Genomic DNA, 15,510 nt, shown 5'->3' on the forward strand with positions numbered 1-15,510 from the left:
TTCAAAATGTTTGTTCCGTGACCTCGACTGCCCAATCAGCTGCTTTCTGCTGAGCCTGAGCTATCCAAATCTCGATTGTCTAATCAAAGGCTTTCTGCTGATCTATTCAAATCTTGATTGACTTGATTGCACAGACCAACTGCCAAAACTGCCAGAATCTCTCGACTCAAAGCCTCAAAGCTCCACTTCTTCACTGGCCCACTCACGCACTGGCTACAAAGAGGAGAGGGTGATGATTTGGAGAAAGGGGGGAGGTAAAACGAGAGGACGGGGAGAGGGAGATGCAGAGCAGCTGGAAGGTGGGTAGAGAACTGGAGAAGAAGGACGAAAGGACTCCATTCTTGTCCTCACCTTTCCCTGCGCTGGGATATTCTTGTCCCGGCTTTTAGAGTCTTCACGGAGAGGCAGAAACACACAGGCAGAGACGGCAAGAGAAAGGTAGGGGATGAGCGTCAGGCAACATTTCCCCAATCCTGAACCACCTCGTCACCCCTCCCAATTCCTGTGACCCCCTCCTCACCACTCTACCTTGTCTATCCCTCTTTTTCTCGGAACATCCTCCTCCTTCACAGAGAGGGGAGACATTCACTCTGAGGGTGAGGGAAAGACTTTCTAGCCTGTGCTGTATAGCCCCCACCCCGCCCTCTACCCCACTCCTCATCTTCAATAGAGGTTCCACCCCCCGCCCGGGATAACCCCATAACTTCCCCGTCCATACCCGTTAAAACATGCCTTCCCCCTCTCCAACACATCCTGCACCACATTCTATTCACAATTTTCTACTCCCTCCCAAATCCTTCCTCTCCTGCACGCCCTGTTCTCATATCCACAACCTCCACGCCTCCCTCACTTTACCCTCCAACATTCTTCTATGACTATACCGCCCTGACCCTACCCCTTTTCATTTCTGTCCTCTCCCCTCCCTCCTACCCCCGAACCTGTCTCCTATCACAGGCGCCGGAGGCTCTCTCAGTCGGTCTGTGCAGCGCCGGTGGGAGCTCAACACACCGAACGGGGCGCGGGAGATTGGGCACCTCAACCTCCTCCGCCTCCGCATCCTCCCCTAACGCCCTCGACCGCCACCTTTGGGAAGATGATGGGGAAGGAGAGCCGTTGACCTCACTCAGAGGTAGGGGACTCACTCACATCGGTGGGTTCTGGGTGTTTGACCCGGGGCCGTGGTTTCTCATGGATAGAGCGCTGAAGCCCCGGCGATAAGGCGGAGCAAAGGGAGCGTCCGACACGCAAACCGGGAACCAACCGGGACGGTGCAAATCTCCAGGACAATGGAGGCTGTGTGCCAGCGACACAAATCCCTCCGACATTTCCGCCCTCCGTACGCCTGCCATCCTTCCCTACTCATCTGTCCACTCCTTTCCTCTATCTCCCTCAATCGATTACTCTCTCCCTCCATCGTCCACCTTTCTAATCCCTCATTCCTTCCTTCCCGGTGCCCCTTCCACCATTTTCTTCCGCTTTCTCTCACAAGCGCTCACCGTCTCCTCACACTCTATGTCTCCACCTCTCCCTCCCACTCACAATTCCCCATGTCCATCTGTCTTACTTCACCAGCTCTCTCCTCGCCCTACCTCACCCTCACCCCTCTCTTGCCACTCCTCCCTCGCTATCGGCTTCTCTCTCTCTGCCAACCCCGTTCTTGCCTTTTTTAACTCCCCACTCTCACCATTCTTTGTCCCGCCATCTCGTCTCACTGGATCACTCTCTCCAACACCCTCCATCTCTCCCCACCCCCCGGTTCCTTTATCAGCTGTTCATCCGGTGTTTGTGTCGGTCACACCCCCTTGTCAACACGGGCTTCCTCTGACAACGGATCCTTCCCCTCGCTGAGCTCAGAGACGCAGAGAATCCTCGACAGGAGGACAGAGCGAGATTTACGTGAATGCGACGTTCGCCAAAATGGACTCACGCTCTCCTTCCAGAGGTAAGCGGGGCGGAAAGACGGAGGAGGAAAGCTCCATGATGAATCTAATCCCGCGTGTGTGTAATCGGAAGGTGTGGAGGGAGATTCACTCGGTGTCTGACCCCGGGAATATGTGATGGGACGGTGTGGAGGGAGATTCACTCTGTGTCTGACCCCAGGGGTGAGTGACGGGACGGTGCGGAGGGAGATTCACTCTGTGTCTGACCCTGGGAGTCTGTGATGGGATGGTGTGCAGGGAGATTCACTCTGTGTCTGACCCCGGGTGTGTGTGATAGGACGTTGCGGACGGAACTTCACTCTGTGTCTGACTCCAGGAGTGTGTGATCGGACGGTGTGGAGGGAGATTCACTCGGTGCCTGACCCCGGGAATATGTGATGGGACGGTGTGGAGGGAGATTCACTCTGTGTCTGACCCCAGGGGTGAGTGACGGGACGGTGCGGAGGGAGATTCACTCTGTGTCTGACCCCGGGAGTCTGTGATGGGACGGTGTGCAGGGAGATTCACTCTGTGTCTGACCCCGGGTGTGTGTGATAGGACGTTGCGGACGGAGCTTCACTCTGTGTCTGACTCCAGGAGTGTGTGATGGGACGGTGTGGACGGAGATTTGCTCTGCTTCAGACCCTCAATGCTCTGTCCCCAGCTGAAACTGGTGTATCGTATGTGGGCCCGCTCTAAGCCTCGGATCTGGACAGATAGGCCCAGTTTTATCCTTATTGCTCTGACTGTATTTAGGAGACGTTTCTAATGCTGTTCAGGGCAAGTGTCGGGTTGACTCTAGTGATTCCCTGATTGAGAGGGAATTCATGGGAGCGGCGTCGTGGAGGGAGCATTGTGAACGGTTGGGGACGTGTGTGAGCTTTGGGAAGGGCCGGGTGTCGGAAGCGCTGTCGAAGGGACTCTATGGAGGGAACGTGATGAAACTTGTGAGGAGGGAGTGGCGTGGGATAAGAACATTCTTTGTGAAGGGCGCCGTAGTGTGAATGTCGTGGGAGAGGCGGTGCGGAGGAAGGGGCATTGAGGAGTGTGCGCTGGGTGATGGCATGGCATTTTGGAGGGCCGTTGAAGGACTGTTGTGTAGCGACGGGACTGGGAAAGGCGGGGAAGTGACAGAGAGGTCATTAAAATTTTAAAATCCACTCTCTCTCGTTTCTAACCGAACTATCTTTGCCTTTCTGCTTCCTGACTACCCATTCTCACTTTATCTCTCCCCTCATCTTCTCTGATCCTTTCTTTCTGACCTACTCTTTCCATTATCACACCCCCCACTTCCCTTCCCACCCCTCCCCATTTTCCACTCTGTCATCCCCTTCTCCTCTTTCTCCCCCTCCTTCTCCCTTTAGTCCCTCGACTATACCCTCCCTCTCCCTTTTTCCCTCTTTCTCCCCTCTCCACCTCTTTCAAACAATATCGTCCCTCCTCGTCCTCTCCATCCTCTCTTCCTGTCTCTCAGCCTCTGCCACTCTTAACCCCATCTGTCTCCCTGTCTCTCTCCCTTCTGTCTCACTCTCTCCCACTCGTTTCCCTCTCTTCTCCAGCTTCCTCACCGCCCCATCTACCCGTGATTTCACTTTCAGGGAATCGTGTCCCTACACCCCTGGATCCGTCTGTTCTGCAACACTCCTCAGGGTCCCTGTCTACCCGTGACTGCACCTTCAGTGAGCCATGTTCCTCTGTCTTGGCTCCCTCTGTTTTACAACACTATCCAGTAATTCTCCCCACCCCACCGATGTGAAGGACACAGCCTGGGTTGTCATACTGAAATACGATGACCGTCTCTTCACTGATCTAGATTGTATTTGCCCACTAAACCACTGCACCAGCCAATCGAGGTCCCACTATGGAGATAACTGTATTTACTGTTTACCACGCCGCCAACGTTAGGGCCGTTTCCAAGCTTCCCAACCGCAAGTTGTAAAATCTGCTACAAATGGTGAATATAGTTGCCAAAGATCATTGGACCCACCTGCGACTCCCTGGCGAACACCATCAGTGACGGATTTCTAGCCTCACCCCACTCGAACACATCCTCCACCACATTCTCTCCACCATTTTCTACTCGCTCCCAAATCCTCCCTCTCCTGCACTCCCTCTTCTCACATCCTCACCCTGCACGCCTTCCTCACTTTACCTTCCACATCCCTCCCATGACTATACTGCCCCTGACCCTACCCGTTTTCACTTCTGTCCCCTCCACTCACTCCTACCCCCCAACCTGTCCCCTATCGCAGGGGCCGGAGTCTCTCTCAGCCGGTCTGTGCAGCGCCAGAGGGGGCGCGACGCAACGAACGGGGCGCGAGAGAGTTTTCACCACAAGCTCCTCCGCCTGCACTTCCTCCACTAACACCCTCGACCGCCACCTTGGAGAAGATAATACGTAAGGAGAGCCGTTCACCTCAGTCTGAGGGAGGGCACTCACTCACCTCGCTCGGTATGGGTGTTTTAACCGGGGCCGTGGTTTCTCATAGACGGAGGGTCTGAAGCCCCGGCGATGAGCCGGAGCTGAGGAAGCGCCCGACGCGCAAACCAGGAAACAACTGGGACGGTGCAAATCTGCAGGAAAATGGAGGCTCTTTATTAGTGACACGAATCCCTCCGACATTTCCTCCCTCCTGAGGCCGGCCATCATTCTCTACTCCTCTATCCATAGCTTTCCCCAATCGCCCTCCTTCGATTCTTCTCTCCCCTAATCGCTCATCCCTCCCTCCCGGTTCCTCTCTTCCCTCTTTCTTCCGCTGTCTCTCCCAATCCCTCTCCGACTCCTCACACTCTATGGCTCCACCTGTCTCTCCCCCACCCCCTAATTTCCCCACTTGTCTTACTTTTCCAGCTTTCTCCACACACTACCCCATCTCTCACCCCTCTCTTTCCACTCTGCCCCCGCTATCTGCTTCTCTCTCTCCGCCAACCCCGATCTTGCCTTTTCTCTCCCTCCGCCTAACTCCCCACTCTCACCATTCTTTGCCCCGCCACTCTCGTCTCACTGGATCACGTTCTCCAACACCCTCAGTCTCTCTCCTCCCCCTGGTCCCTTTATCAGCTGTTTATCCGGTGTTTGTTTGTGACGGCCACACCCCCTTGTCAACATGGGCTTCCTCTAACAACCTTTCTTTCCCCTCGCTGAGCTCAGAGACTCAGAGAATCTTCGACAGGGGGACAGTGCGAGACTTACATGAATGCGAAGATCGTCAACATGGACTCACGGTCTCCTTCCAGAGGTTAGTTGGGCAGAAAGACGGAGGGAGAGAGCCGCATTATGTGTCTGATCACGGGAGTGTGTGATGGGCCGTTGTGGAGGGAGATTCTCTGTGTCTGACCAGGGGAGTGTGTGACATTACGCTGCAGAGAGAGCTTCACTCTGTTTCTGACCACGGGAGAGTGTGATGGGACAGTGTGGAGGGAGCTTCACTCTGTCCCTGCTCACGGGAGTGTGTGATGGGACGGTGCGGAGGGAGTTTCATTCTGTGCCTGCTCACGGGAGTGTGTGATGGGACGGTGCGGAGGGAGCTTCACTCTGTGCCTGCTCACGGGAGTGTGTGATGGAACAGTGTGGAGGGAGCTTCACTCTGTGCCTGCTCACGGGAGTGTGTGATGGGACGGTGCAGAGGGAGCTGCACTCTGTCTCGGACCGGCACTGCTCTGTCCCCAGCTGAAACTGATGTATCGTAGCTGGGCCCTGTCCAAGCTGCTGGTCCGGACAGATGGGTATCATTGTAATTCTCATTGCTCTGACTGTGTTTAGGAGACGTTTCTAATGCTGTTCAGGGCAAGTGTCGTGTTGACTCCGGTGATTCCCTGATTGAGAGGGAATTCATTGGAGCGGCGTCGTAGAGGAGTCATTGTTAACTGGTGGGGGCTTATGTGAGGGTAGTGAGTTTTGGGAAGGGCCGGGTGTAGGGAGCGCCGTGGCAGGGTCTCTATGGAGGGAGCGTTATGAAAGAGGTGAGAAGAGAGTGGCGTGGGAGAAGAACATTCTGTGGGAAGGGCGCTGTGGTGTGAATGTTGTGGGAGAGGCGGTGCGAAGGAAGAGGCATTGAGGACTGAGCACTGGGTGATGCCATGGGATTTTGGAGGGCCATTGGAGGTCTGTTGTGTAGCGACGGGAATGGTAGAGGCGGTGATGAGGGCGAGAGTTCGATAACATTTTAGATCCACTCTCTCTCGTTTCTAACCCCACTATCTCACCCCTCTCTCCCCTTCTGCTTCCAGCCTCCACAATCTTCCTTTATCTCTTTCCCTCTCCTCAACCTCTTCTGAGGTTGAACAGGTTGGGTCTTTATTATTTAGAAGGTAGACTGTTGAGGGGGGACTTGATAGAGGTATTTAAAATGATGAGAGCGATAGATAGAGTTGGAACGGATAGGCTTATTTTTCCATTGAAAGAGGGGGAGATTCAAACAAGAGGACACGAGTTGAGAGTTAAAGGGGGAAAGTTTAAGGGTAACATGTGGGGAACTTCTTTACTCAGAGAGTGGTAGCTGTGTGGAACGAGAAGTGGTTGAGGCAGATTCGATGTTGTCGTTTAAAGTGAAACTGGACAGCTAAATGGACAGGAAAGAAATGGAGGGTTATCGGCTGTGTGCAGGTCGGTGGGACTAGGTGAGAGTAAGCGTCCGGCACGGACCAGAAGGGCCGAGATGGCCTGTCTCCGTGCTGTAATTGTTATATGGTTATGTGGTTATATGGTTTTCCTTTCCTTTCTTTCTCACTCACTCTCTCCATTCTCTTCTCTCTTCTCACCCCTCCCACATTCCCCCCGTTGTCATCACCTCTCTCTTCTCTCACCCCCTCTCTCTCCCCTTCTCCCCGCTATCATCCACTCCCCCTCTCCCCTTTCCCCTTTTCACCCCTCCCCTTCTTTCAAACTCTCTCTGCCTCTCCGTCCTCTCCTTCCTCTCTTCCTGTCTCTCACCCTCTGTCACTCTTCACCCCATCTGTCTCCCCCTCACTCACCCCCTCTCTCTCTCACCCTCTCCCACTCGTTCCCCTCTGTTCCCTCCCGAAATCACCGCCACATCTACCTGTGACTTCCCTTTCAGGAAACCGTGTCCCTGCACCCCTGGGTACCTCTGTTCTACAACATTCCCCAGGGTCCCTGAGTACGTGTGACTCCACTTTCAAAGAACCGTGATTCTGTACATTGTGTCCCTCTGTTTCACAACACTACCCAGTGTCCCTGTCTACCTGTGACTCCGCTTTCATAGAACTATTTCCGTGCACCCCTTGATCACACTGATCTGCAAGTCCCCAGGGTCCCTGTCTGCCTGCGACTCCGTTTCAGGGAATCATGTACATGCAACCCCTATGTCCCTCTGTTGTACATCACACCCCAGAGTCGTTGTCTACGTGGGCTCCACTTTCTGGGAACCGTGTCCCTGCATCCCTGAGTCCCTCAGTTCTGCAACACTACCCAGGGTCTCTGTCTACCTGTGACTCCACTGTCAGGGAGCCGTGTCCCTCCCCCCTTGGGCATCCCCGTTCTACATTACTCCCCAGGGTCCCTGTCTACCTGTGACTACACTTTCAAGGAACCGTTTTCCTGTACCTGGGTCCCTCTGTTCTACAACACTCCCCAGGCTCCCTGTCTACCCGTGGCTCCACTTTCAGGGAACCGTGTCCCTGTACCCATGAGTCCCTTCGTTCTATAACAGTCCCCAGGCTCCCTGTCTACCTGCGAATCCACTTTCGGGGAACCATGTTTCTGTACCCCTGGGTCCCTCTGTTTCGACAACGCTTACCAGGACTACCTACACCGCACTCCCCCCCCCCCCCGTGTGAAAGCCTTACCCTGGGTTTGCCATACTAAAATAGGATAGCTTGCATTTCTCTGATCTAAATTGCACTTGCCCACTCGGCCACTTCCCCACCTAATCGAGATCCCACTACAGAGATAACTGTATTCACTGTTTACCACCCCACTAGAGGTAGGATGTGGAAGCATTAGGAAGGGTACAAAGAAGAATTACTGGGATGCTGACTTGATCAGAGAGTATGCATTTTGATCAGAGATTAAGGGAGCTAGGGCTTTACTCTTTGAAGAGACAGAGGATGAGAGGAGAAATGATAGAGATGTACAAGATAATAAGAGGAATAGATAGAGTGGATAGCCAGCGCCTCTTACCCAGGGCACCTCTGCTCAATACAAGAGGACATGGCTTTAAGGTAAGGGGTGGGAAGTTCAAGGGGGATATTAGAGGAAGGTTTTTTTACTCAGAGAGTGGTTGGTGCGTGGAATGCACTGCCTGAGTCAGTGGTGGAGGGAGATACACTAGCGAAGTTTAAGAGCCTACTAGACAGGTATATGGAGGAATTTAAGGTGGGTGGTTCTATGGGAGGCAGGTTATGAGGGTCGGCACAACAATGTGGGCCGAAGGGCCTGTATGTGCAGTACAATTCTGTGATCTTTGTTAAGAAGGCGATAAGTATGGTTGCCTTTATTAGTCGGGCATTATGTTAACAAGTCAGGATGCTGTGTTGCAACATTATAATGCTCAAATTAGGCTGTATCAGGCGTATTGTACAACGTTCCGGTCACCCCATTACAGGAAGGATGTCAAGGCTTTGGAGTGTCTCCAAAGAGTTTGAACAGGACGCTGCCTAGATTAGATGACATGTGTAACAACGAGAGGTTGGACACTTGGTTTATTTTCTCTGGAACGGCGGAAGTTGAGACAGAGGATTCTTTTTTTAGAATATGAGAAGCACAGAGAGATTAGACTGTCAGTACCTCTTCACCAACGTTGAAATGTCTAATACCAAAGGGAATGTACTCAGAATAACACTGTGAGTCTGTTATGTGGTGAAATGGTTGGTGTGTGTTCTATGTGTGACAATAATAAACCAATTTACGAAATCTACCAGGCGGGATGTCCTAAACGTGCAATGGCTAGATTATTATCCATGTTCTCATCTGAGCTTTTGCCACAGACGGCAGATTTCCCATTGCGGATCCGTACGTAACACCACTTGTCACTGACGACCAACCAACGGCCTCCGGCCTCTTGTGTTCTGTAGACAAGCCAATTCGGAATCCGAACGGCTTACTCACTGTAGATCTCATGCATCGCACACTTGTGAATGACTCTCCCATGAGAGGGACGTTGTCAAAGTCCAGTCTAAAGTCAACTCTTTAACACCCTACTGCCCTGCACGATAATCCCAAGATCCCTTCGTATGTCGCCATTTAAATTCTGCCGTTAACTGTTTCCTGTCCCTTCACATTTACTTGGTAAAGCGCAAAACCTCACATTGACCCGGGTTAAACTTCATCTGCCTTTTCTCCACCCACATTAACAATTGATCGATATTCCACTGAATCCATGGACGATTTTCTACACTGCCCACAATGTCACCAAACTTTGGGTCGTTTGCATATTTACCAACCCACCCATCTTCTTTTTCATCCATGTCAGTCCGATCCATCAACAATACCAGAGGTCCCCGCGCAGGTCACTGCGGAACGCCACTAATCACAGACCACAAGCGAGAATAAGTTCCATTCGTCAGCACTCTGTGGCTTGTGTAAACAGGCCAACTCAAAGTTAAAATCTCAGTATTCAAAATACATTTATTATCAAATCTTCTTTCTTGATTTCTTTATATTTAATCCTGAACCACCCCGCCATTCAGGACAAAGCAATTCTTCAATGTAATCCTAAACTAATTTCCGAACAATTTACAACTTTGAAAAATAACAAACTCCGAATGCTAACGGACAATTCCCCGTGTATCCTATTTATCATAATCTGTTGGATAAGGCTCTCCTGAGGGACTGACTCAAACGCCCAACTCAGGTCCATGTGGACAACATCCAGGACTCGAACTTCATCGATCACACTGGAGAAAGTAAAACGCCCCTCGAATCAGTGAGACAATTGTCAGAGTTTTCCAGAGTCATGGAATTTGAACTCTCAGCGATGCCAACTGGAAAGTTGATGAGATTGAGGGGGGGAAGAAGGTGATCGTGGTACGTAGAGAGCGCCGATGTTGGGTGGGAGCGAAACCCTGTGGGTGTCACGGCTGAATTCACACATACTGAATGGTCTCTCTACAGGTGCGCATAAACAAGAGCCGAAAGAGAACACCGGAAATAGATCCTCCCTGAAGATTTGCCTACTCTGCTTAGTTACCTCCGTCCTCGTCGCGATAGTGGCCGGGCTCTCAATCTATGGTGAGTCGAACGGGCTCCGGATGGTGTCCGGCCGTAAGGAAACCGAAAGAATTGAGGTGCCCGCGTTATGCATCACAGTGACGCCGACACAGTTCTCAATGTCATAACGACATGACCCTCTTCGTAACACTAACAGGCCCATTACCGTGACGCTGTCACGCCGTCACCGGCCCGCCCCTCAGCGTGACAACATCGCTACCCGTACAGCGACACGGGCGGGAACCCGCACCTGCTCGTGACACGCTCATTCGGAAACTGCCGTGACCGTGACACTGACACACCCATCTCCGTGACCTGGAAATGCCCGGTTCCGAATAAGGGACCCGCTCTGAAAGTCATACCGGCACATTTCTCACAGTAACACCCACACAGTGTCGCCATGAGTATACGACCATAAGACATTCAGACACAGGAGCAGGCCTAGGCCGCTTGGCTCTTCCAGCCTGCTCCGCCTTTTCATCATGGAAGATCAATTTCCCTCTCAACCCCAATCTGCTGCCTCCTCCCCGTATCGCTTCATACACTGACTAATCAAGAATCTATTAACCTCTGCACTAAATAAACCCAATATCGCCCTCTACAGTCCCTTTGCAATTCTCCCTACGTTTAGAAAATAATCTACGCTTTTACTTCTTGCTTAAAAGTGCCTGAACAGACATTGTATTCCACCTGACACTTCTTGGCCAATTCTCCTCACCTATGTAGGTTTTCTATGTCCTCTCCTCTTCCTCTGCAACACCAGCCGCTCTACTTATCTTTGAACTTTCCGCAAACATGGCCAAAACCCTATTAATTCCTTCATCTACATTGCTGATATTTTATGTAAAAAGTAGCATCTCACCATGACACCGACACGCCCATCACCATAACTCAGAAATGCACCTCACAGTGACACCGACTCACCTCTGACCGTGACAACCGACACGCTCTTCACAGGAACACATAAACAGCCTTTACGCGCCTCTCCACAACACGGAAACGGTTCTCGCCTTGACGCCGTCACAAATCCCACGGCGACAGTGACAGGCTTTTGACCGGAACATGGACACACTCATCGTCGTGATGTCGACACATCCCTCAATACAACACCGACACGCCACTCACCGTGACACCAACACACCATTCACCCTCTCTCTCTCTCAGTGTTACAGATCCGTCAGTCTCTGATCGCCTCCGATCAAAAGTACCAGAGACTTTGGGAACAACATCAGGAGATGAACAGGACCCAGTGCCAATGTCTACTGCAAATTCACCAGCCGAACTCAACCCTTGAACCAATGACATCAGAGGATTCCCGCGAGGACATCCCCCAGGATAAATGTCTCAATAATGTTTCCGTCCCCAGCAACAACGTCTCCATCCTCGAACACAAATTGTTTAAACTCCAAAACAGCTACTCCATCCTAGTAAACAAATCGTTCGTCCTGGAAAGCAACCTCTCCGTCCTGAGCACCGATCTCTCTGTTCAGCATCAAACGCAAACCGATCTCCGCCGAAATTTCAATCACCTCGAAATGCAGTGTAGAGCTCTCAACGAAACCAAGGTTCATATCTGCCATCTGCTGACGAGGAGGAAAGGTGAGATAACAGCCGCCATTCACCAGTTCCTAATCACGGGATAGAAAGAGGAATCTATACCTTGTGGCTGGTCTCGGGAATGTTCATTGTGAGGATGCGATTGGACCGACACCTGCAGTGTTACACCGTGTGTGTGTTATGGGACGGTGGGGTGGAGCGCCACCTAGTATCCTACATGGAGAATGTGTGATGGGGAGGTGTGGAGGGAGAGACACCTAGTGTCTGTACCCGGGAGTGCGTGATGCGGTGCTCCGGAGACAGATTAGCTCAGGGTCTGACGCCGGCAGTGCGTCATTCCTCGGTTGAAACCGTGTGTTTCTGATAGACCGTGCGGGGGAGCTTCTCACTGTCTGACCCTGGGTATGTGTGATATGACAGTGTGGATGGAGATTCGGCCTGTTGCTGACGCCGAGTGTCTGTGATGGGACGGTGCGGAGTGAGCTTCACTCCGTGTCTGACACCGGGTGTGTGTGTTGAAAGGGTCAGGGGGAGTTTCATTCTGTGTTTGAAAGCCGGAATGGGTCATGGGACCGATGTGGAGGGAGTTTCATTCTGTATTTGACACTGCGTGAGTGTGATGGGACGGTGTGAAGGGATTTTTTTCCCCCAGCGGAAGTAATGAAGGAGGATTCACTGTTTCGTGTTCATGATTTCCAGATCAAGCGTGTTCCCGGAATTGGATCAGAAATGAAGACCTTTGTTATTTCATATCCACATTTGAAATATCTTACGACGGAGCGAAACAGAATTGTTCAAACTCTGACGCAAAGCTTCTTGAAATAAATTCAAATGAGGAAGAGGTATGTGTCAGAAGACATATCCACATCAGAGTGGAGCTTCTTCCACACCGTCCCATCACATATTCCGGGATCAGACACAGAGTGAAGCTCCCTCCACATTGTCCCATCACATACTCCCGGGGTCAGACACAGAGCGTCTCTCCCTCCACACTGTCCTTTCGCACACTCCCGGGGGCAAACGCAGAGTGAAGCTCCCTCCACACCGTCCCATCGTACATTCCCGGGGCCGACACAGAGTAAATCTCCCTCCACACCGTCCCATCGCACACTCCTGGGGCAGACACTCATTGAAGATCCCTCCATACCGTCCCATCGCACACTCCTGGGGCAGACACTGAGTGAAGATCCCTCCACTCCGTCTCATCACACTCGCCGGCGGTCAGAAAGTGAGTGACGCTCCTTAAATTGTGCTCGTTTTGAATCATTAATGACAGCCATTTAATTTCACAGAATTTTATTAACAAAGCTGTCGGCGACCAAAATAATTCATACTGGATTGGAAAATGCAAAGCCGGGTGAGATTTGGGTTCATGTAGGTTTTTGAAGAGAGAATGGGTCGTGAGTTTTATTTGGGGACTGATACGGGCTGCGAGAAGGGAGTGAACATTGGGATTATATTGGGTAATGTCATGGGGCTGTGGGGTGAGAAAGGGGAGTGCGAGTATTTCGGGGAAAAAGACGCGGCCTTCAGATAGAAAGTGGATCAGAGGAAGTATTTTGGGGAATCAGACCGGCCTGTGGGGAGAGTGGAGCTGTGGGATTAGTTTGCAGATTGACACGGTTCCGTGGGGAGACGTTCAGAGTGTGGGAGTATCCTAGGGACTAACACGGGACCGTGGGGAGAGGCGGGCTTTGAGAGTAATGGGGAAGTAACAGGACTGTAGGGAGAAAAATGGATCGTGGGGTTATTTTGAGGACTCCCGGAGCTCTGTGGGGAAAGAGTTGAGCAAGGGATCAACCTGGGGCTGACACAGGGCTGCAGAGAATGAGTCAGTGAGTGTTTTGGGAACTCGTACAGGTATGTGGGGAGAGAGGAGGTTAGTGAGAGTGTTTTGAGAATTGGCAGAGTTATGTGGGGAAAGATTGAGTCAGTGGGAGTATTGTGTGGACTGACACCGCTCGGTGAGGAAAGATTGAGTCAGTGGGAGTAGTTTCGGAACTGACACCGGTCGGTGAGGACAGATTGAGTCAGTGGGAGTAGTTTGGGGACTGACACAGGACTGTCTGCTGGAGTTGTGTTGCTCCTTTTGAAATTGTTTACCCCTCCTTGACAGGAAAGTGGCCTTTAATGTCGTGTACAAGGTGAACTCTGGAAAGTTCGAATGCAGTGAGTGTAAATTCAGTTGGCTTCACAATTGCAAAAATGATCAGCACCGTTTCATCTGTGAGAAGACGGCACCCGTGTGCCTGGATATTCCTGAAAAGATCCGGAGACTTTGTCAAAAGCCTGTCGGCCCAACTTGAATCAAATGACTACACTTTCTTTCTCCCCCCGACTGTCACAAACCCCATCCTCTGCCCTTCGCTCCTACCCTATTCTGCTCCCTCTATGCATCACAATCTTACTCGCCATCTCGCCCTCTCTTTACCCTCGTCCCTCTAAACTCCTTCTCTCCTTCATATCTCCTCCCCTCCCATTTCCCCATTTCATCCGAATTTCTTTCCACTCACTTTCTTGTCTCACTCTCCCCCTCTTCTTCCCTCCCAATCCTTCGATTCTCTACTCCGTCTCTCTCCCACTCCCTCTCTCCTTTTTTTACAAAATCCAACTCGCTCTCCCTCTATCTCTTCAGCTACTCTCACCTCAATAATGTGTCCTAATGTTCTCTCTACCCCAGCCCTGAGGATATAGAGAACACGCATTCGCCCTATCCGTACCCCTTTCAGAATAAAGCTTCAACGTTTCCGACCTCTCTGCATAATTCTGTCCCTCGACCCCAGGCAAAATCCCCGTAAATGTCCCCCCGCATTCTTTCCAGATCAGTGGCATCTTTCCCACAACAAGGCGTCCAAAACTCAACATCGTACTCCAAGTGCGTCCTCACAGATATCTTGTCGACCTAGAACGTGTCCTTCCGACTCCTGTACTCATGCCCTGACTGATGAAGGCCAGCGTGCCCACTCTCCCAGCATAGAGAGAATGTATCGCATGTTTCCCAGGTGATTTATTATCAGTGACCTATACCGCCTGAGATTTAATCTTTTGCTGGATAGTAAGGCGCAAAAATGTGAAATTAATGTTAAGTACAAAACGACAATAAATACCGCAAAAAAATGTGGAGTTGGTGCTCATGTGTTCAAAATAAAGTGGACGAGGGAAAGAAGCAGTTCCTGAATGGCTGAGATCCCAGGTCCCTGTGCCTCTTCCCCGATGGTAGTAAAGAGCAGGGAGATTGTCCCGGGTGGTGAGGAGCTTCAGTAATGGACGCCGCCTTTTCAAAGCATCGCATCGTGAGGATGTCCTCGATGCCGCAGAGCGTTGTGCCCCTGATGGAGCTGGTTCAGTCTACATCCCGACACAAAATAATCTGCAGATGCTGGGATCAAAGCAACACTCACAACACGCTGAAGGAACTCAGCAGGTCGGGCAGCATCCGTGGAAAAGATCGGTCGACGTTTCGGGTTGGAGCCGTTCGTCAGGACTGTAGAGGGAAGTGGCAGAGGCCCTATAAAGAACCTGGGGCGACGGTGGTAGGAAGAAGTCTGGTAGGTTCAAGGTGAAAAGCCAATAAGGGGAAAGATAAAGCGTGGGTGAGGGGAGGCAGGGAGCTGATATCAGGAAAGGTGAAGAAAGAGTAGGGGAAAACACAGTGGGTAGTAGAAGGAGGCGGGACCATGAGGGAGGTGATAGGGAGGTGGGGGAGGGGCAGAGTGACATGGGGATAGAGGAAGGGAGGGGGAGGGAATTACCGGAAGTTGGAGAATTCTATGTTCATACCAAGGGGCTGGAGACTACCTGGACGGTATATCAGGTGTTGCTCCTCCAACCTGAGTTTAGCCTCATCATGACAGGATGAATGGG

General features: G+C 51.6%; 1 protein-coding gene across 1 annotated transcript; it reads left to right on the forward strand.

The window, feature by feature from the left end:
• The first annotated feature begins 5,103 nt into the window (after positions 1 to 5,103).
• LOC140207288 (uncharacterized) lies at positions 5,104 to 14,769 on the forward strand. The gene is made up of 6 exons (XM_072275768.1): positions 5,104 to 5,158; positions 9,994 to 10,110; positions 11,254 to 11,688; positions 12,346 to 12,488; positions 12,939 to 13,003; positions 13,763 to 14,769. The coding sequence occupies exons 1-6, from the start codon at positions 5,113 to 5,115 to the stop codon at positions 13,950 to 13,952; spliced, it is 996 nt and encodes a 331-aa protein (XP_072131869.1). The 5' UTR covers positions 5,104 to 5,112; the 3' UTR covers positions 13,953 to 14,769.
• The last annotated feature ends 741 nt before the right edge of the window (positions 14,770 to 15,510 follow it).

The sequence above is a fragment of the Mobula birostris genome, chromosome 13 (genome assembly GCF_030028105.1).
Source record: "Mobula birostris isolate sMobBir1 chromosome 13, sMobBir1.hap1, whole genome shotgun sequence".
NCBI classification, from domain to species: domain Eukaryota; kingdom Metazoa; phylum Chordata; class Chondrichthyes; order Myliobatiformes; family Myliobatidae; genus Mobula; species Mobula birostris.